At 42.9% G+C, this 20,976-nt stretch overlaps 3 protein-coding genes across 3 annotated transcripts; all 3 read right to left on the reverse strand.

Moving 5' to 3' along the window:
- Positions 1 to 1,466: 1,466 nt before the first annotated feature.
- On the reverse strand, positions 1,467 to 2,539 carry LOC119692586 (pupal cuticle protein C1B). Its single transcript, XM_048629650.1, has 2 exons — positions 2,508 to 2,539; positions 1,467 to 2,207 (listed from the first exon to the last, which is right to left on the reverse strand). Exons 1-2 carry the CDS (start codon positions 2,517 to 2,519, stop codon positions 1,569 to 1,571), a joined length of 651 nt encoding a protein of 216 aa, XP_048485607.1. The 5' UTR covers positions 2,520 to 2,539; the 3' UTR covers positions 1,467 to 1,568.
- A 3,370-nt stretch (positions 2,540 to 5,909) lies between these two features.
- Positions 5,910 to 10,258, reverse strand: LOC125488572 (endochitinase A-like). The gene is made up of 3 exons (XM_048629585.1): positions 10,229 to 10,258; positions 9,297 to 10,121; positions 5,910 to 6,814 (listed from the first exon to the last, which is right to left on the reverse strand). The coding sequence occupies exons 1-3, from the start codon at positions 10,238 to 10,240 to the stop codon at positions 5,990 to 5,992; spliced, it is 1,662 nt and encodes a 553-aa protein (XP_048485542.1). The 5' UTR covers positions 10,241 to 10,258; the 3' UTR covers positions 5,910 to 5,989.
- Positions 10,259 to 16,221: 5,963 nt separating this feature from the next.
- LOC125490445 (cuticle protein 16.5-like) lies at positions 16,222 to 17,231 on the reverse strand. The gene is made up of 2 exons (XM_048629648.1): positions 17,173 to 17,231; positions 16,222 to 17,082 (listed from the first exon to the last, which is right to left on the reverse strand). Exons 1-2 carry the CDS (start codon positions 17,182 to 17,184, stop codon positions 16,282 to 16,284), a joined length of 813 nt encoding a protein of 270 aa, XP_048485605.1. The 5' UTR covers positions 17,185 to 17,231; the 3' UTR covers positions 16,222 to 16,281.
- Positions 17,232 to 20,976: the final 3,745 nt, after the last annotated feature.

Below are 20,976 nucleotides of genomic sequence, written 5' to 3' on the forward strand. Positions count from 1 at the left end.
TTTTTGGGCTAAAACTCAACAAATACCATCCACCACATCATATTAACCAGCATCCACCATATTAACCAGGTATCACAGCTCTAGCTTCTTTTTTTCCAAAACTCAAATTAGGTACCACTTCGAGGCACTGTTTTCAATCGATAGAAGACAAAATCGGAAAATGTGAGGAAATATCGCCGCGAGTACAAAAACAACTCTGAAATATGCGTTTAAAAAAATGTTGTGATGATTGGATAATTCGTTGGCGACGTTGGCGTATGTGTATCGTTTCTGAAAGAGCATACTTTGAAGGTGATAAAATAAATTTGGATTTATAACAACCATTTTTTGTCTTATTGACCCAGTCCCGATACTTTTTACACAGAATGTACACTTTGCTTTAAAAGGTTTTCGGGATAAACAGTAGCATATTTGATGGCTTTGGCGTGCACCTGCTTAGAAAGCTTGAGAACGCGGGTTCAAATCCCGCCCAAGGCAAATAGGTATTTGTATGACGCATGAATTCATTTGTCTTGTTATAGGTTGTTGTTTCTTTGTATATGCATGTATTTATATTTTATGGATTAGGTATATCAGCTGTCCGATACTCATTTTAGAGGATCTGCCGAGCTTGCTGTGGTTGTATAGCCATGTGTAAGATACTTTTCAGTCCCCACATATTTATTTATTTAATCATAACGTGTTACTAACTCCCAAAGAAGAAATAGTGCAGCCGTTTTCTTGTGAAAGAGTAACCATGCATCCATCCGTCAATTCTCACAGTAGTACAAACTGCCAAGATTTTTTTATACAGGGTTTTCAGGAATATATAATCTTTTATCCTCCTATTGGAAACCCCTTTATGTATAGCATAGTATATTTTTGGGGTAAACGTATTCTGGAGTGGAGACCGCAACTAGGCAATTGTAGTTTAGGACGACCTCCAGCTAGATGGGTTGACGACTTACAAAAGGTGATTGGTAATTATTCGATGCAGTAAGCCATAGATCGCATCCAGTGGCGTGCTTTGGCCTACGAATAGCAGTGGACTGCTATAGGCTGATGATGATATTTTCTTATCTTAGTTTCTTATATTTTAGTTCCTTATTTATATTGTGGACTGTATATCCATAGGTCGCTGGTTCATATCCGGCTCGAAGGACCACTTTCGCATGTATAAATAAAATGCGAAGTGGGTTTAGTGGACTGTATTTTATTAATTTTAAGTTAAATTTCAAACAGATTTGCCATCCATGGGCAATGGAAAAATCAGAAGGGGCGAATTGCCACATGCAAAAAATAAATAAGAAATGACATTTGCAACACGCAGTGATGCCAGAAATTACTTAATAATATCTACACTAACATTATTTTTAAAACATTTTTGAACAGTTCGGATGCATTTTTATACAATACACGCAGTAATTCGGTTCTAAATAGGTATAAGCACTCGTATTGGTTGGTAAGATAATAAATAAGCAGGTAAAATTAAGTATCAAATCATTTATTTTTTCAATAAATATTTACATAATTAAATATCGTTTCGTTTAAACATTCTTTGACTAGTATCACTCATGTTGTTGAGTTGTTCACCAGCCGTAGTTAGCGCCGAGCGAGGAGTAGGAGACGTGCGACACGGCGGGCGCGGCGGAGTAGGAGACGGCCTTGAGCACCGGCGCGGCGGCGGCGTAGTGAGCCGCGGGGGCGGCGTAGTGAGCCACGGGGGCGGCGTAGCTCTTAGCCACGACGGGGGCGGCGTACGCGGCGTACGCGGGAGCGACGCTCTTAGTGACGACAGAGGTGTAGGCGGGCGCGGCGGGAGTGTACGACGCGTAGGCGACGGGCGCAGAGTGGCTGGAGATGGACTGGTAGGAGACGGGCGCTACGGACTTGGTCACCACGGGGGCGGCGGCATAGTGAGCTACAGGAGCAGCGGCGTAGTGGGCTACTGGAGAGCCATGGGAGGTGTGAGAGGAGTAGGAAGAGACTGAAGACACGGCGGGGGTGATGGTCTTGGTCACGACGGGGGCGGCGGCGTAGTGAGCCACGGGGGCGGCACTGTAGGTGGCGACGGGGGCAGCGGCATAGTGGGCCACGGGGGCGGCACTGTAGGTGGCGACGGGGGCGGCCGAGTAGTGCGCCACGGGGGCGGCGGCGTAGGCCACGGGGGCCGAGTGCAGCAGGTTGCCGGCCGAAGCCAGGCCGAAGGCACAGATGGTGATGAACAACTGGAAACAAATGAATACATTATTGGAAATGAATGACAAGTCATCTGGATAAAGGGACCAGTGGTGGATGAATAAGACAAGCTAGGTTCAAAGTGTAAGTGATTCAGTTGACTGAATAATCTTATATTGATGGTGATGGTAATTTAATTTTCTGCTTAGATGTGATACTAAAAGTTATCGAAAAAGTTAGTAACACGGGAACGCTTGACCAAAAGCGTCCTTTAGGTCAAGTTAACCTGAAAACTTAATTAGGTAAAACAAAAAAATATATTAAATTAATGTTTTAAAATCTCAATTCACCTTAGCGTACATGATGTCAATGAGAGTGTTGATCTCGGTATAATTGTTGTGTTATTGGCCATGCTCTTTTATACCAGTACGCGACAGACTTGATCGCCTTTAGGCACAGCCTTTAGGCAATAATGAACCGCGCCCATCCAACCAGCCGGCATCAGGCGGGGTCACTCTACCTTAAGAAGAGCGAAGTTTCGGACTGATACTGCTCCAACCACGACTCTATCTTGTTGCATTTAAGATAACTAATGCATGATATGTCTAATTTGTTAGTTTTTTGTTAAACTAGACTAACCCTCAAGAAGATATCCGCGACCCAAATTTGTAGCAAATTATCCGTATAAATTACGATGTGATACACAAACATTACAGTTTATTAATCTGGTAATATTGACAGCTCGGCCTTCGATGCCCGGATATCTCACTTTGGACTCGGTTTATGCGATGCGGATATGGGAAGATTGTGGTTTTATGTTATGTATTTTGATAAAGTATAATAATTAGGTGGGCAGTAACCTGCAATTAACAAGTTACGTAAATACTTAACTATCTTGTAACGAATCATGAAACAAAATCATTATCTGTACATAACATTCTGGCTTGGTATTTTATCTAAGGTCTAACGTCGTTGGTCCTTGGGCGAGTAGGTACTTTTGTAAATTTTATTATTGATCTCACAGGATTTGGCAAATATTTTTAATTTAATATATTTTACATTTCAATGATACTATGCAATAATATTGATAGTAGGGTCCGCCATCACTTTTCTAAAGTTGTTCAGAATGAGTTGAGTAGGTACCTACAGTTCTCCCATATTAATAATGCGCATGCAAATCTTCGCAAACTGTCGTATTCCCGGAAACACCCGAATCATTGAATCGTAAAAGCACTTGCATTTTGATCCTTGTTCGAAAGAAATAGTAGTCAATATCATGTGACACATAATCGAAAACAATTTGGGCGGTCGGTGGCTGTCACCGATCAGTCAAGGGTCTCAAGGTCAAGATCAATATTACTTTTGTGGAATTATAAAGAGCTGCAATTACACATCGTTCTTGTTATTTTTTTCAAATGTGAATTTAATTTCAACTTTAATTATTTTTGACGATGCCATATTATGAGGCACATTTAAGAATAAATAAAATATGCGTCACATTGATAGACTTCACTTTGCCAATAAAGCCACACCCAAAAGACCAAGTTTGTAATTGTAATATTATTGTGAATGATCAGCGCTGTAAATACTTTTGAACTGAGATTTTAATGTAAACATTTTTATTAATGTGAAATAATCAGTGCTGTAAATACTTTTGAACTGAGATTTCAATTTTTTTATGTAAACCTATGTTTGAAATCCATTTCTCCTTATAATATAAACCTTGTGTTATTCAAACCTTCTTTGATCCATCTTTACATCAGCTTCAATAAGACACTTGAAAAGTACCTACTGTAACATTTTCGAAGTAAATTTTAATATTATGGAATATTATGAATTATCGAATCAAATTTCGTTACTGATAAATCAATTATCTCTTTTAGCACCAATTACATAATTCTACTAAAATTTCATGAACAAAATGCACTTAACCACTCTAAATACATAATAGTTTTCTAACGCTCGGGAATACGACCGTTGCCGAACAATGACGAAGATTTCTATGTGCATTATCAATTTTGGGGAACTGTACTTACCTGTGTCACCCCTTAGGTAGCGTTCCCACTACGCCGGACCGGCAGATCTGCCGCGCCGGTAAATCTGCCGGAAGAGCTAGTGGCTGTACAATTTATATGAAGCTATTCACATTATCCCGGGTCCGGCATTTTTGCCGAGCCCGGCATTTCTACCGAACGTTTTGTGCCTTGCTTATGAACATTCATGCATTTTGAAATCAATTAGGCAGCGTTCCCACTACGCCGGACCGGCAGATCTGCCGAAAACCGGACACCGGACAGAGTGTTCACATTACATCGGATCCCGGAAGAAATTCAGACAGTCCTCAGTTGAATTTGGACCTGCGCGCACAATGGACGACGAAATTGTTGTGTTGTGGTGGTATCTTAATAGAAGGCAAAATAAAAGAAAACATTCGGTACACCCTATTTTACGGGAAAGATTTTCCATTCTTTTCATTTTACATCCAGGGGCGAGGGGAGCACGAGCGGGGCGAGCGGGGGACAGATACCGGCACAAACTCGTTCACATTACTCCGGGCCCGGTCGTTCTACCGGCAATTCGTAGTGACAAAACGTTCGGTAGAAATGCCGGGCTCGGCAAAAATGCCGGACCCGGGATAATGTGAATAGCTTCATATAAATTGTACAGCCACTAGCTCTTCCGGCAGATTTACCGGCGCGGCAGATCTGCCGGTCCGGCGTAGTGGGAACGCTGCCTTACATACTATTTTAACAACTGTTTCCATATTGGTGAGTTCGAGAGAAAATTGTAGGCTATTCTGTTTATACAGTTGTAATTCGGGTGAATTAGTATAGACCCTTATTTTTCTTTCACATGAAGGCATATGCCACGTAGATATAAGCCATCATTATCAATCTGCAAAAAAGCCTCTTTCAAGGAGCGCTATACCATTCCATCCTGGGCCTTCCTCATCCAACCCCTACCAGCTGATTCCAACGGTCCAGCGCAATAGAGCAGGTTCAACGCTAAACTTGCCTGTTCTGGACTCCAATTGAAAACTCGTTTACACCACTGGTCTGCGGTTTTTCGGCATGTGTGGGCGGCACACTACCATTTCAGCTTGCTAAAGTTACCAGCTTCTATCAGGTGCAGTTTGGGATGAATGGTCAACTTCATTAAGTAAACGACTTCTATGAGTATCCAGTATGAAGTGGATATTCAGATGGGTGGTAGGAGATCGGTTGATGTTCGGTTGTTATTGAGGCATAATTATTAATTGTATTAACAGAAACGCTTGCTTTCTTAGAAAAATATTTACAGTTATAGTTACAGAAAAGGTGAGGACAACCAGTGCCTATTCGCCACTGCGACCAAAAAGATCTATTGTGACTCCCCTTGCCGTGTCAAATCTCACTCTCCAGGCCCAGGTCTTTTATAAACCTGATGATATTACCGGGAGGGAGATACCGGACATCTATGGGGGCTAATTTGTATCCGCCCAAGATTCTGTTTCTCTTGTGAATGATGGCCTCACATTCAGAAAATATGCATGGTTTGTTCTTTTCATAATTTGTTGGTTTCGTCCTCTTCATTGCAGAATCTACAAGTTGGAGTATCGGACAGACCCGTTTTATGTAGGTGACTGTTTAACCTACAGTGCCCTGATAAGGTTCTTGTCAAAACGCTTATCTGGTTGCGAGTGAGCTCCAAAGCTTACAAAATAAGCTAAACATTTAAAAAAAAACAACCAAAATAAAAATAAAAATCAATCATTTCAATTAATACATTTATGGCATTTTATTTTTATATTTTATGTACAAAACAGTACTATTTACAATCATTTTGATTCAGTTTACCAACCGTGGTTGTACGCGACAGCTGATTTCAGGACGGGGGCGGCCGCGGCGTAGCCGGCAGAGTAACCGTAGGCGGGGGCGGCGTAGCCGTGAGCCTGGGCGGCGTAGCCATAGGCGGGAGCGGCGTAGCTGTAGGCGGGGGCGGCGGCGTAGTGAGCCACGGGGGCGGCGGCGTAAGTCTTAGCCACGATGGGGGCGGCGGCGTAGGCGACGGGAGAGCCGTGAGAAGTGTGAGAGGAGTAGGAAGAGACTGAAGACACGGCGGGGGTGATGGTCTTGGTCACGACGGGAGCGGCGGCGTAGGTGGCGACGGGGGCGGCGGCGTAGTGAGCCACGGGGGCAGCGGCGTAGGTCTTGGCCACGACGGGGGCGGCGGCGTAGGCCACGGGGGTGGCGGCGTAGCTGTAGGCGGGAGCAGCGGCGTAGGTGGCCACGGGGGCGGCGGCGTAGGTCTTGGCTACGATGGGGGCGGCGGCGTAGGTCGCGACGGGAGATCCGTGGGAGGTGTGGGTCGAGTAGGAGGACACGGAGGAGACAGCGGGGGTGATGGTCTTGGTCACGACGGGGGCGGCAGCGTAGGTGGCGACGGGGGCGGCGTAGTGGGCCACGGGGGCGGCTGCGTAAGTCTTAGCCACAACTGGGGCGGCAGCGTAGGCCACGGGGGCGGCGGCGTAGGCCACGGGGGCGGCGTGGGCGGTGTGTGTCGAGTAGGAGGACACGGAGGACACGGCGGGGGAGACCACGTGGCTGCTGTAGGCCACGGCTCCTCCGTGCAGGTTGCCGGCGCACGCCGCGCCCACGGCGCACAGAGCGATGATCAACTGGAAAACAAAACACTATCAGTTAGACCACAAATATTTCGAAAAAGGAATGTAGCATCTATTTCAAATTAAGAATGATGTTGAAACACACCTTAGCGTACATGTTGCAGTTACAAAGGTTGGTGACTGAATAATTGCGTTCTGTTTGCTCTGGTTTTTATATCCGAAAGGCGCTGTCCACACGTTATCCAATCCACTTTCATTGTCAGGGTTAGCGATGGATTGTACTCGTGTGTTTATTTTGAACGTTTAATTTTAGATGTCAAGATTACTTTTCTCTGCCTGGTGGACGTACTCCAAGGATTTACCGTCGCTCTACACTTAATTACTATTGACAAGTTAGTTGTGGTCATATTTTTATTAATTAATAGGTACTTATTCGAAATATACATAGGTACTTCGGCTGTGCCATTTCAAAACACAGTACTCGTAACAGCCAAGAGACAAAATTTTCAGGGGAGCCAAAAAACGTTTTTGTCCCTTAATTTCAATGCCCTGGTAAAACTATGATACATATCTCAACGAATGTAAGCTTAAAAGAAGCGGCAGAACCAAGGCTTTACATACAATACTATTTCATTTAAATACACACGCACTCACGCCTTGTACTAATGTACTCCCTTGCGGGGTAGGCAGAGGTGCATTGCTGCACCCACTTTTCGCCAGAGTGTTATGTTAGTCCCAATGTAATAGGGGGCGGGCCTATTGCCATTTTACGGGCACATCCAAGACCCGAGAACAAATATCTGTGTTTAAACAAATATCTGCCCCATCTGGGAATCGAACCCGGGACCATCGGCTCAGTAGTCAGGTCACTAACCACTACGCCATTCGGCCGTCCAAATAAATATGTTATGTATAATAAATATGTTTCATTTAAATATGACTAATATTGTTGCTGTAATGCACAAAAGAAAACACTAACTAGGTTTTAAATGGTTTTCTTACTTTAAAACTCAATATCTACGAAACCACACACTATTTATAAGTAAATTTTCGTTTGTTTTCTTGTTTTATTAGGTACGTACCTTACGTTGGTTATCAATCTGACTACTTATAAAATAGGCTCCTATATAATGACTTTTGTGTTTTGTGTTTAGTTATTGTTTAACTACTTACGGAAAAACTGAGCAATACTTTGATAATCAATTATTATCATACTTAAGTTTTAAACGAAACAATTTGATAATTTAAGTTCCAAAGTCTCTACATCCTACACCTAGTAAGACATAATATTTGTAGGGACATCTCAGCTCAGACACGGTCCATCTCCATGGTACGTAGAGTTTGTATTAGATTATTATAGGCAAACACAACCTGTTTCTCAGAAGGATGTTTGCTTTAGACGGCCGCTTGTTCACAAAACTTTAGAGACAACTGTGAGCACAAGAATACATCAACAGATTTAGGGGTAGGCTCGTTCCATGCTAAGGAGTAGCCTAGCCGAGTGACGTCACGGCTGACCTAACGGTTATGGAGACAAACACTTGAGCTAGACTATAATATAGGGTTTGTCACCACGGTGAAGCTAATGTACGCACAAAAAAAACCAACTCAATTAGGTATTCATATCTAATCAGTTGATTTCTTGACTGCGTTGACCACGAAAAACTCCGGTACGAATGGTCATCAGAATTCAGTAACATATTGAACATAAATGTACTAAGGTAATTCATACAGATTTTCTTAATTTTCTTATTTGTAGTCTTTGGTTTTTGCCCTTTTTAACTACACAAAGCAACAGCATCCAGCACAGAATATTACTCCAGCTTCGGTGTAAATAATGACCACTAGCCAACGAACAGTACAACTAAGAAGTGACTAAGAACCATGCCTTCAGATTCAGCAGGCATCGTGTCTACTGGGTATTAGTGATGGCTCTCCTTGGACTAGGTTTATTGATTGTTTTGGCGATTGGGCGTGCGATAGTGATATTTGGATGATACCTTAATCAAACTAGTTAGGTACTCAATGAACTCGCAACATTGCAATATTTTAATGTCATTGTCGTCTTTGGCTAGATTATGAACAAGTATTAGGTACCTAAGTAGGTCAGTATATTAAAATGTGTGCATTGCTTTGCCAATCCACTTGATGTCCAGTTTATTGCAATCAAATATTAGGAAGATTATGGCGATATTTTTATTTTATTTGTGTGTATTAATGCTTTGCTTCACTTGGGGCCAGTTTATGGTAATCGATATGGGAGATTAGTCCTCGATTATCTCGGATCTCCAGTTGCATTGCCTCGTAGTTTGTATTTTGAAGGTAGCTGTATTGTCTGTGGGGTTTTGTGGATCTCACTATACTCGGTCCGTATATATGCAGCAAAATTACTTGTACATTTTATTGCCTCGCTACGCTCATCGCTACATAGGTAGTAATTAAAAGTGTTGAAGAGGTTTGGCTAAAGAAAAATCAGGAATAGATTTCGTACGTTTTCATTATTTTATATTTACAGTTTTCGTTTTCATTCAATTTACCAACCGTGGTTGTACGCGACAGCTGATTTCAGGACGGGGGCGGCCGCGGCGTAGCCGGCAGAGTAACCGTAGGCGGGAGCGGCGTAGCCGTGAGCCAGGGCGGCGTAGCCATAGGCGGGGGCGGCGTAGCTGTAGGCGGGGGCGGCGGCGTAGTGAGCCACGGGGGCGGCGGCGTAAGTCTTAGCCACGATGGGGGCGGCGGCGTAGGTGGCGACGGGAGAGCCGTGAGAAGTGTGAGAGGAGTAGGAAGAGACTGAAGACACGGCGGGGGTGATGGTCTTGGTCACGACGGGGGCGGCGGCGTAGGTGGCGACGGGGGCGGCGGCGTAGTGAGCCACGGGAGAAGCGGCGTAGGTCTTAGCCACGACGGGGGCAGCGGCGTAGGCCACGGGGGCGGTGGCGTAGCTGTAGGCGGGAGCAGCGGCGTAGGTGGCCACGGGGGCGGCGGCGTAGGTCTTGGCTACGATGGGGGCGGCGGCGTAGGTCGCGACGGGAGATCCGTGGGAGGTGTGGGTCGAGTAGGAGGACACGGAGGATACAGCGGGGGTGATGGTCTTGGTCACGACGGGGGCGGCGGCGTAGGTGGCGACGGGAGTGGCGTAGTGGGCCACGGGGGCGGCAGCATAGGTCTTAGCCACAACTGGGGCGGCAGCGTAGGCCACTGGGGCGGCGGCGTAGGCCACGGGGGCGGCGTGGGCGGTGTGTGTCGAGTAGGAGGACACGGAGGACACGGCGGGGGAGACCACGTGGCTGCTGTAGGCCACGGCTCCTCCGTGCAGGTTGCCGGCGCACGCCGCGCCCACGGCGCACAGAGCGATGATCAACTGGAAAACAAAACACTATTAGTTAGACCACGAATAATTTAAAAAGTTAGCATAATAAATAAAGAAGGTAACATCCATTTTAAATTAAGAATAACGTTGAAACACACCTTAGCGTACATGTTGCAGTTGCAAAGGTTGGTGACTGAATAATTGCGTTCGATTTGCTCCGGTTTTTATATCCGAAAGGCGCTGTCCACACGTTATCCAATCCACTTTCATTGTCAGGGTTAACGATGGATTGTACTCGCGTGTTTATTTTGAACGTTGATTACCATTTTTAATTTTAGATGTCAAGATTACTTTTCTCTGCCTGGTGGACGTACTCCAAGGATTTACCGTCGCTGTACAATTAGTTGCTATTGGCAAGTTAATTGTGGTCATATTTTTATTAATTTGGCAACAATGCGAAGTATAATACTTATTCAAAATATATGTCGCAGCGTTGGCAGACAAACGCCGCATCGATGTTGATTTGAGCGTGTAAACGCGTCGTAATCGAATCAGAAACGTCAAGGGATTTTCCTTGGGTAAGGTCGATACAGCCCTGGCAACATTTTAAAAAGTAAGAGGTCACGTGACGTTTAAAAAGTGAAGGGGCCATGCCGCCATTCTGGATTCTGAGCTTGGACGAGTTGGACGTGACACGGGAAACAGTGTGCTGTATCGAACTTGCCGCGTTTCTAAAAGTAATCCGTCTGCATCATCGCGATCTTGCATTGTTACATTAAGTGTTGATTGTATTCTGAATAATCAAGATACGAACTACACGAAGAGCCTATTATTTCCGCCCGCACGATGAATCCACCGCCAGACGAGATGCCCGGCGGAGACCCCCCTCCCCGTCATCAGATGTGGGATCAGAAGACGCCACCCCACGTGCTTCACACCACGACACGAACTACGAGAAATGGCAGCAGCTTCTAGAACATCAGAATCGGAATTTCCTGACGCTTGTTCGAGCTATGAAAACGCCGTCGTCGTCGTCCGAGCTGAGGTTACCTGATTACGATCCCAGTAAATCCGATATCGACGCACGTTCTTGGATGTCGACTGCGGACCTGTGCATCAACGACGAGAATCTGCTAGGCGCACGGCTTATGGTGGCCTTGAGCCGCGCTCTGAAAGGTCATACGTGGCTGTCAACTGTATCTTTCCCCTGGATGACATGGAGTGACTTCACGGAGCTTTTCATACGAAGGTACGAGTGCCCAGAAATACAGCTTCATTCCTCATTAATTTGAGTGACAGTAAACCGAAAGAAAATGGGTGCCTTGCTACTTATGCTGCCTCGCTGATGACTGCAATCATGTCACGCTGGAAGAACATGAATACCGAACATCTTGCTTTGGCTACAGTGTTGGCACATGTTTCCCGATTTGACCGAAGTGTCCAACGACTGGCTTTCACTACAGAAGTGACTACGCGCAACCAGCTTCAGCAAAAGCTCAAGGCTGTTTCGTTTCTAAAACGGAAAGTAGCTAATAGCGAGCACTACCCCGATAGCAAGAAAATTCGCAGCTTCAGTGCCTCTGTTTCCATAAAGTGCAACTACTGTGAGAAATTAAGGCACAAGTCCACGTTCTGCTTACAAAGAAGATGTGGTTGGAGGAGACCAGAAGAGCGTTCCCCTTCCCAACCAAGTGACAATTTCAAGAGGATACCGCCTCCATCTACAGCGAAGACTGCGGTCACTGGCTTCCACTGCCAGGGCCAGGGACACTTCGCATCCAGCTGTCCAAAGCGTCGCAGAGAGGACCAGGATGCTGCCAGTGGAGGAGCGAGTGGATGCGGTGCAGCCAAGGAGAAGAGGGTCGATCTATGCGTAGTGAGCGCGCCTGCTGGGATGTTGCATTAATCTGGTGAGCTGTTTTCGTTTAAACTATGACTGTAGTTTCAAAGTTTAGAGGCTAGATGTTTCATTACGTGGATGAGGTTAGTGTGACCGGTACTGTGGAATTATTTTCGAGGTTCGAGTCCTGGAACTGTAAATCTGTCGGGTTGCCAGACCTGTTGACTTTAAAAAAAACTAATGATATTGAGGTTGATCAAAATCCTGAGCTTAAGTTAAGTTCATTAGGGACATGCGTCCATGACCTCATTAGGTAAATGTCCGAAAGTTGATTCCCTATTTTTTTAAATTATGATCTCTTTATGCTAAGTAATGATGAAGCAATCGATTGAATTGTTCTGTGGTGTGTCTTGCTCAATTGTTTAATGCCACTGGATGGAAGTGGTAGTACAAGACTAACACCGGATGTAGGTGTTAGTGAGTGCTGGATGGAGGCACTGGAATGACACCGGATGGAGGTGTACATTCGTGATGAGTATGAGGTTGCCGGACAAGTGAGCAAGTACCATTGGTAATCAGATCCTGATCCGTGTTTTTGTTTAGTACAGAGTTAAAGATAGTGGATTAACTTTCGAGTAGGTATTGATTTGTTTTGTCTGATACCACTAGATGAAGTGGTAGTAGACTGACGCCGGATAGAGGTTGTCTTGAGTCACTATCAGACGCCAGAGAGAGGTTGTCTTGGATGAGATTATGATTAATTTAAGCTGTGTATACATTCTTCGATTATTTTTAACGTTATTGCTGTTCCATCAATGGGTTTAAGCTGTTTTGAAAATTTCTTTTTGAAACGTGTAACTAATTGAACTTTGATATCCAATTTTGAGATTTCATGACTTTTTGTCTGATACTGTTCAAGTTAAAGCTTCATAGTTCATCAGTGTGATGAATGCAGAGTTCATGAGCCCACTGCTTTCTTCCCTGACTAGGTCAGGACTGGCCGAGTAAAATTCAGTTACTGCGGTTGTTTTTCTTTCTTTCCAGATAACTCACACGAGGACGTGTGAGATGTCATGATGGCCGTGTCGCAGCGTTGGCAGACAAACGCCGCATCGATGTTGATTTGAGCGTGTAAACGCGTCGTAATCGAATCAGAAACGTCAAGGGATTTTCCTTGGGTAAGGTCGATACAGCCCTGGCAACATTTTAAAAAGTAAGAGGTCACGTGACGTTTAAAAAGTGAAGGGGCCATGCCGCCATTCTGGATTCTGAGCTTGGACGAGTTGGACGTGACACGGGAAACAGTGTGCTGTATCGAACTTGCCGCGTTTCTAAAAGTAATCCGTCTGCATCATCGCGATCTTGCATTGTTACATTAAGTGTTGATTGTATTCTGAATAATCAAGATACGAACTACACGAAGAGCCTATTATTTCCGCCCGCACGATGAATCCACCGCCAGACGAGATGCCCGGCGGAGACCCCCCTCCCCGTCATATACATACTTATTGCTATAGTCTGATAATTGTATGCAGCAATCGGAAAATTAAAACACAATGCTATTCTGGAAGGCGGTAAAGTTCCTGTGTTTTACTTTCTTGAGTGAAACCTTTGTCCATTGCATAACATGTACCCTTGTCTTGAGCCCTCCGAGTACTTGCAAATATAATAGCCTCAAAGGCCCGAAGTCTGGCGAAATCCCGTCGCAGTCTCCTTAATAGCACCTTTTTTCATCATAAAAGCTGCGCTCTTATTAGTTTAAAGTTCATGTTACAAATAAAAAATGATTCGATACTTTTACTTAAGACTTGATTTTTCTTCTAATTTCAAATGGTAAGTTCAGTAAGTAAATTTTCGTTTATTCTCTAGTTTTATTAGGTCTGTACCATACTTTGGTTTTCTATCTGTCTAGTTATAAAATAGGTACCTAATGAATCTTGTGTTGGGTTCTTGAGTTACTACTTACGGAAAAACTGAGCAAAACAATGTTAGGTTTCAAACGAAACATTTGTTAACTTAAGTTCCAAAGTCTCTACATCCTACACCTATTAATTAATAATATTTTTAGGGACATCTCAGACACGGCCCTTCTAACTCCAATCTAAGTTCGTAGAGTTTGTAATAAGGTGTCGGACAGCTCACATATACTAGTACGGATAAACAACAACAAGGCACAAGGCAAACACACGTTTTCTCAGGCGAATATTTTCTTTGGGCGGCCCCTTGTTCACTAATTTTTGAGACAATTTTCAGCATAAAAAATACACCTACCTAAACACTAGACCTAGACCAAGTAGGATTTGTCACCGTGGTGAACGGATTAGTCAGTCAGATTAGGGACAATAGTTGTTGTTTTTTATATTTTAAGGAACAGGTAATACGCGTTACTGTAGGCAGCTCCTTTGGTGCACAAAGAAAACCAACTTAATTAAGTATTCATACCTATCAATCGATTGCTTGGCTTCGTTTACCACGAAGAGCTCCGGAGTGAATGGTCATTATGTAATTCATACAATTTATTTAAGTCGTCTTTGGTTATTAGCAACTTTCCGCGACGATTCAGCACAGAATATTACTCCAGCTTCGGTGTAAATAATGACCACTAGCCAACGGGTAAGTAATACGAGGTATAAAAACGAATGGTATAACATTCACAAGATATTCGCCCATATGATATAAATTTATTAAGTATAACGATCACTGTGCATAACAACCGAAAGGCATAATTACTAAATACATAATTTCGTAAAGAATAACGTTCAAAAAGTATAATTTCAATTGATATAACGATTAAAATGCATAATATTCATAATATATAACGTTTATAACATATATTCTACAACGGATATAATTATCATAATGTATAATGCTCAAAAAGTATAATAGATTGTCGTATAGTTTTTTTAATTATTATTGACGTTATGTGGGGGGAACGCTCCGCTCCGCTCCGCTCCGCTTCGCTGCGCTCCGCTTTGGTTTCGACGAACATGTGCACCTAACACGCTCCTCCTCGCTTTGCTCGTCGTCGCACCTATCTTTAGGTTTTGGTACTAGGGGCTTTCACAGCATTATTATTATTGGGGCTAATAGGAGAGACGCTCCGCTCCGCTTCGCTGCGCTCCGCTTTGGTTTCGACGACCATGTGCACCTAACACGCTCCTCCTCGCTTTGCTCGTCGTCGCACCTATCTTTAGGTTTTGGTACTAGGGGCTTTCACAGCATTATTATTATTGGGGCTAAGAGGAGAGACGCTCCGCTCCGCTTCGCTGCGCTCCGCTTTGGTTTCGACGACCATGTGCATCTAACACGCTCCTCCTCGCTTTGCTCGTCGTCGCACCTATCTTTAGGTTTTGGTGCTAGGGGGTTTGACGGTGTTGGGTTAACACAGATTATGGGTTAATACAGGTTAAACACAGATTATGTTATATGTTAGTATGTTTTATGAACTTTATACTAAATGATAGTATATATTTTAAACGATATACGTAATGTATGTTATACGAATTGATATTAGTCCTCGTAAGTATTATATATTTTGATATTATATCAAATGTACGTTATACCAATTGAATTTTATACCTTATGAAAATATAGATTTTGTTGTTATACGTAACGTTCAATATATGTTGTGAACGTTATTAATGTGAAATTATACATTTCGTTTTTATACGTCGCAATACGCACCCCTAGCCAACGCCTAGTACAACTAAGAACCCTGCCTTCACCATCAGCAGGCATCGTGTCTACTGCCTATTAGTGATGGCTCTCCTTGGACCAGGTACCTATATGATCGTTTTGGCGACTGGGCGTGCGACACAGATATTTGGATGATACCTTAATCAAACTAGTTAGGTACTCAATGAACTCGCAACATTGCAATATTTTAATGTCATTGTCGTCTTTGGCTAGATTATGAACAAGTATTAGGTACCTAAGTAGGTCAGTATATTAAAATGTGTGCATTGCTTTGCCTCACTTGATGTCCAGTTTATTGCAATCAAATATTAGGAAGATTATGGCGATATTATTATTTTATTTGTGTGTATTAATGCTTTGCTTCACTTGGGGCCAGTTTATGGTAATCGATATGGGAGATTAGTCCTCGATTATCTCGGATCTCCAGTTGCATTGCCTCGTAGTTTGTATTTTGAAGGTAGCTGTATTGTCTGTGGGGTTTTGTGGATCTCACTATACTCGGTCCGTATATATGCAGCAAAATTACTTGTACATTTTATTGCCTCGCTACGCTCATCGCTACATAGGTAGTAATTAAAAGTGTTGAAGAGGTTTGGCTAAAGAAAAAATAAGGGATAGATTTCGTACGTTTTCATTTTTATTATTTTATATTTACAATTTTCGTTTTCATTCAGTTTACCAACCGTGGTTGTACGCGACAGCTGATTTCAGGACGGGGGCGGCCGCGGCGTAGCCGGCAGAGTAACCGTAGGCGGGGGCGGCGTAGCCGTGAGCCTGGGCGGCGTAGCCATAGGCGGGGGCGGCGTAGCTGTAGGCGGGGGCGGCGGCGTAAGTCTTAGCCACGATGGGGGCGGCGGCGTAGGCTACGGGAGAGCCGTGGGAAGTGTGAGAGGAGTAGGAAGAGACTGAAGACACGGCGGGGGTGATGGTCTTGGTCACGACGGGGGCGGCGGCGTAGGTGGCGACGGGGGCGGCGGCGTAGTGAGCCACGGGAGCAGCGGCGTAGGTCTTAGCCACGACGGGGGCGGCGGCGTAGGCCACGGGGGCGGCGGCGTAGCTGTAGGCGGGAGCAGCGGCGTAGGTCGCCACGGGGGCGGCGGCGTAGGTCTTGGCTACGATGGGGGCGGCGGCGTAGGTCGCGACGGGAGATCCGTGGGAGGTGTGGGTCGAGTAGGAGGACACGGAGGAGACAGCGGGGGTGATGGTCTTGGTCACGACGGGGGCGGCAGCGTAGGTGGCGACGGGGGCGGCGTAGTGGGCCACAGGGGCGGCAGCGTAAGTCTTAGCCACAACTGGGGCGGCAGCGTAGGCCACTGGGGCGGCGGCGTAGGCCACTGGGGCGGCGTGGGCGGTGTGTGTCGAGTAGGAGGACACGGAGGACACGGCGGGGGAGACCACGTGGCTGCTGTAGGCCACGGCTCCTCCGTGCAGGTTGCCGGCGCACGCCGCGCCCACGGCGCACAGAGCGATGATCAACTGGAAAAAAATACATTCACAAATTATTCACAATTTACACCACAAATCACAGCCGCAATTACGCTTCTACAACTCAAGTTAAGCACCCACCTTGGCGTACATGTTTGTTGTGCTAAAGTTGGCAACTGAATACTTTCTGGTCTGATTGCTCCGGTTTTTATATGCATAGAGCCTGCCCATACTTACTGTCCGATTCACTTTCATTGCCAAGGTAAACGGGCGTTTGCGTTCGTATGTCTGCGTAATTAAACTGACTCAGTGATTCAGAGATAGCCTTTCGATTTCGTTGTTCCGTTTGTAAGCTTTGCATAGGGCACGCGAGCCTTGGACATTTAACACCCACATTGATATTGTAATATGTACCTATTAGTTATTGTATAATACGTAATGTGATACCCAATTGATCTTTGGTGTACCTAAACAAGGATAGCATAAACTTGTATTGATTGTTGTTGTTGTTGTTTTCTTAGACCCAGAGTGGGTCTATTGTAGATAATTTAGAGTACCTATGTTATAAGATATTCAATGTGTTTTAAAGCTTATAGGGTGTAGTTTTATGATACCATTTCTTCTATCGATGGAGACCTAAAATTTTGTGAAGTGTTATCTAGTTATTAGGTGAATTAAAATCTATGAGATGAAAGATGGTCAGTGTTTAGTGGTGGCTGAATGAAGGACACCGGGGCTTTTAGTGGTATACGGTGTTGAAAAAAATAAGTGTGTTGTATGTTGTAAAAGAAGGGAGTCACACAAATTGTCATAAAGTACAACATTTAATAAATCTTGAACTTTGCAATAGTACTAACTTAACTTTGTACTTGACCATTTTATCATTTTTATCATAGAAGTTTGAAAAGTTTGTAGCTATAAAAGGTGTTGAAGTATGTTATAAGGTAAGTGTTGTGTGACCGTTTTTTGGCTATCCTTACTGAATAGTAGGTATCATTTCCCTTTCTCATACACCCTACAACTATTATGATAGTTAGGTATATATTATTTATCATTTAGCAAGTCGCACCTTGTTTTAAATGTAGGCCTATATCATTATCTAAGGTTCACCTCTGTGTTCCGCGATTTACCTGAATCAATTTTATAGATTTTACCTCCAAACATTTATTTATTCCATTTATTTACCGCCCCCATATCCATTATACTATACGTAGGTAGAAATACAAAGTAGACTGGTAAATACTTATTAATAACACACTCAGTATGATTAAATTTAAAGGTTTCCTGATACCTAGTTGATATTTGCTGTATGTCTTGTTTTAGTTGCTTGGGTTGGTTAAAAGTCTTTCTTTCAGCTGCCTAAAATTATTATTTTTGGTAAGAGTTATAGAACCAAAATAATTATTTCTGCATATATCCATTAGATTTTTGTAACTGATAATAATTAGCCAGAGCTTTAGTGTGCACATTTATTATCCGTAACCTAAAGTTGAATTTCAAGGCCTACATCGATCACTTACCACTTTGTGGTACAATTCTTAAGCGGTGCTATTGTTTAGAATATTATGTACTTAAGTAGGTACCTACATGATACACTCGCGAGCAACGAAAACGTTCCAGTGACATCATCATCACCACGACCCATCACGGCCCCACTGCTGGGGCACGGGTCTGCTTCCAATTAAGGATGGGTTTAGGCGTAGTCCACCACGCTGGCCTAGTGCGGGTTGGTGGACATTGGTTCCAGTGACAATAGCACCAAATTACTCCTAAACGGAAAAGCTTAGCTTATAAGCTAAGCAATCATTATAATGACGCCTTCTGCAACATTGAAGTAACAGCGCCTCAGGATGTTATTAGCAACTAAAAACTTTAATAGATACATATTTCACATCTAGTTTCTAACCGATCTCGAACCGTAGATTCGAACCCGCATCTCTGGTGTGATGTGAGCAGTAGGCGCTTACCCGACTGTGTTACCACCGTTCTGCATACCAACCTTGACTGCCGCCGCTCTGGTCTAGCTTTTCTCTAAAAAACCTAGTTCTAGATTTAGTGGACATCCAAAAACGTTTTTTTGACAAATCCGCTCTCGGCTTATACCTCAGACACATGATAGACCTTTTCTCTGAGACGATTATGTTACGAAGGCCGCACTTCGAGATCAAAGCTACCGATACACTAATTTAATATTGTATCTGAAATAAGAGACAATTTAAGCTCACTGCTAAAAGTCCTCGGGCTATTCTGATAGAGTCCGACAAAGCTAACTTTGCAACAGAACCAGCACCAAATAACGTTTAATAGGTTAACATTATTGCTATTTCTGAGAATATAATATAATGTGATAAGTAAATAAGTACCAAAGTCTTCCTCTTCTTCGTTCATTTAGGGCTACCTGTTAAGGAAAGAATTATCTTCCATATTTTACCCGTTGCAAAGATAGCATTTCCAGACTATAGTATAACAGTTTTATAAATACTTACCTGTTGATAACTGAAGTACAATAAAATATTAGGCAGGATCTACGGGTAAAATTGAATAACTCCAGTTGGCTCCATTTTGCTTTTTGTAGGTAGTTAGTTGAAAAGAAAATGTATACCTAAGTACCTAATACCTACATGGTTATAAATACATTAAGGTGAGGTACGTTCATTGGTAAGTAGGTATATCTACTTAGTGGGTAGCTCCTAATTAACTATCTAATCTAATATTCCTAAGTTCCTAGCATCTTAAGTGTTTTTCTTACTTTACGTTTTCGCTTGTAAGTTTTGAGTAGGCTCATTAACAATAAACAGTGTACTTAGACGTGGCGCTTGCTGCTATTATTATTATGTAATAATTATAGTTTATTTTTATTTTTGATTATAACTACAAGTCATTACTTTTTGTCACTATAGGTGGGAACCTATTAATGGCATTTCCGTGTTTTGTAGAATTTTATAATTTTGTTACCATATAAGTTGACGCAAATGCTGTTGGTTCTCCATGAACAATATAAATAATAATAAATAATAAATAAATAAATAATAATATCTATCTATATACTGTAGTCATATTCTATACCTACCATGTATACCTGAGTAATGATTGTAACAGACTAGTGCAACTGTCGTAGACTGACAAAAAAAAAAGTATCCAACTACCTAGATATAATATTTTACGTTATATTTACTTTAGTGTCTATAATGGAGGTAATTGGGTTTGCGAAAATAAAATAAACAAGGCTGAATAAATCCGAGGCGACTTGGCTGGAAGTGCCAATGACTTTTATTTTTGTTTCGACATTCATTTCATTACTTAGCTGCTGTCTTGGTAAATAAATAGTTAGGTAGAGTTGTTTCATAACTTAGGGTTTGTTTGTTGAGTAGATAGGCAAGTAATAGGCTAAAAAGAAGAGATAGTTGCAAACCCTATTTCAATAAGCTGTTAATTCTCACATTACCGTCGTTGTACATCTTGGAAATTTCCTTATTTGTAAAAAACAATCCTAATCTTTTTAATACATATAGAAGTGAAAGATACAAATATAAGGTCAGTGCATTTTCGAGAGCAACAGCGCTCTTCGATAAAAGTGTATACGGGATGGCTACTAGAATTTTTAATAATATCCCCAAAGAAATAAGAGAGACTGATGATGTAGATTTGTTTAAACATAAACTAAATAAACTTCTAGTAGCCAAAACATACTATAGTATAGATGATTTTTTTAATGACAAATTTTAATGTAAATACTACCTACTGACATGCATGTTTATTATTTTCAATTTTTTTTTTTTATTATTATTATTATTTAGGTATATCTTTGACATTTACAATTTTATTCTCAGACATGCATGATTTCACACTAATAATATGTTTGCACGCCCTACAAGGGTAGAATGTAGCAGGTCTTCTCTGTTTTTCTGTAACATCTTTGTGTACCTACGTTCATGCAAATAAATG

This window comes from Plutella xylostella, chromosome 23 (assembly GCF_932276165.1).
Source record: "Plutella xylostella chromosome 23, ilPluXylo3.1, whole genome shotgun sequence".
NCBI lineage: Eukaryota > Metazoa > Arthropoda > Insecta > Lepidoptera > Plutellidae > Plutella > Plutella xylostella.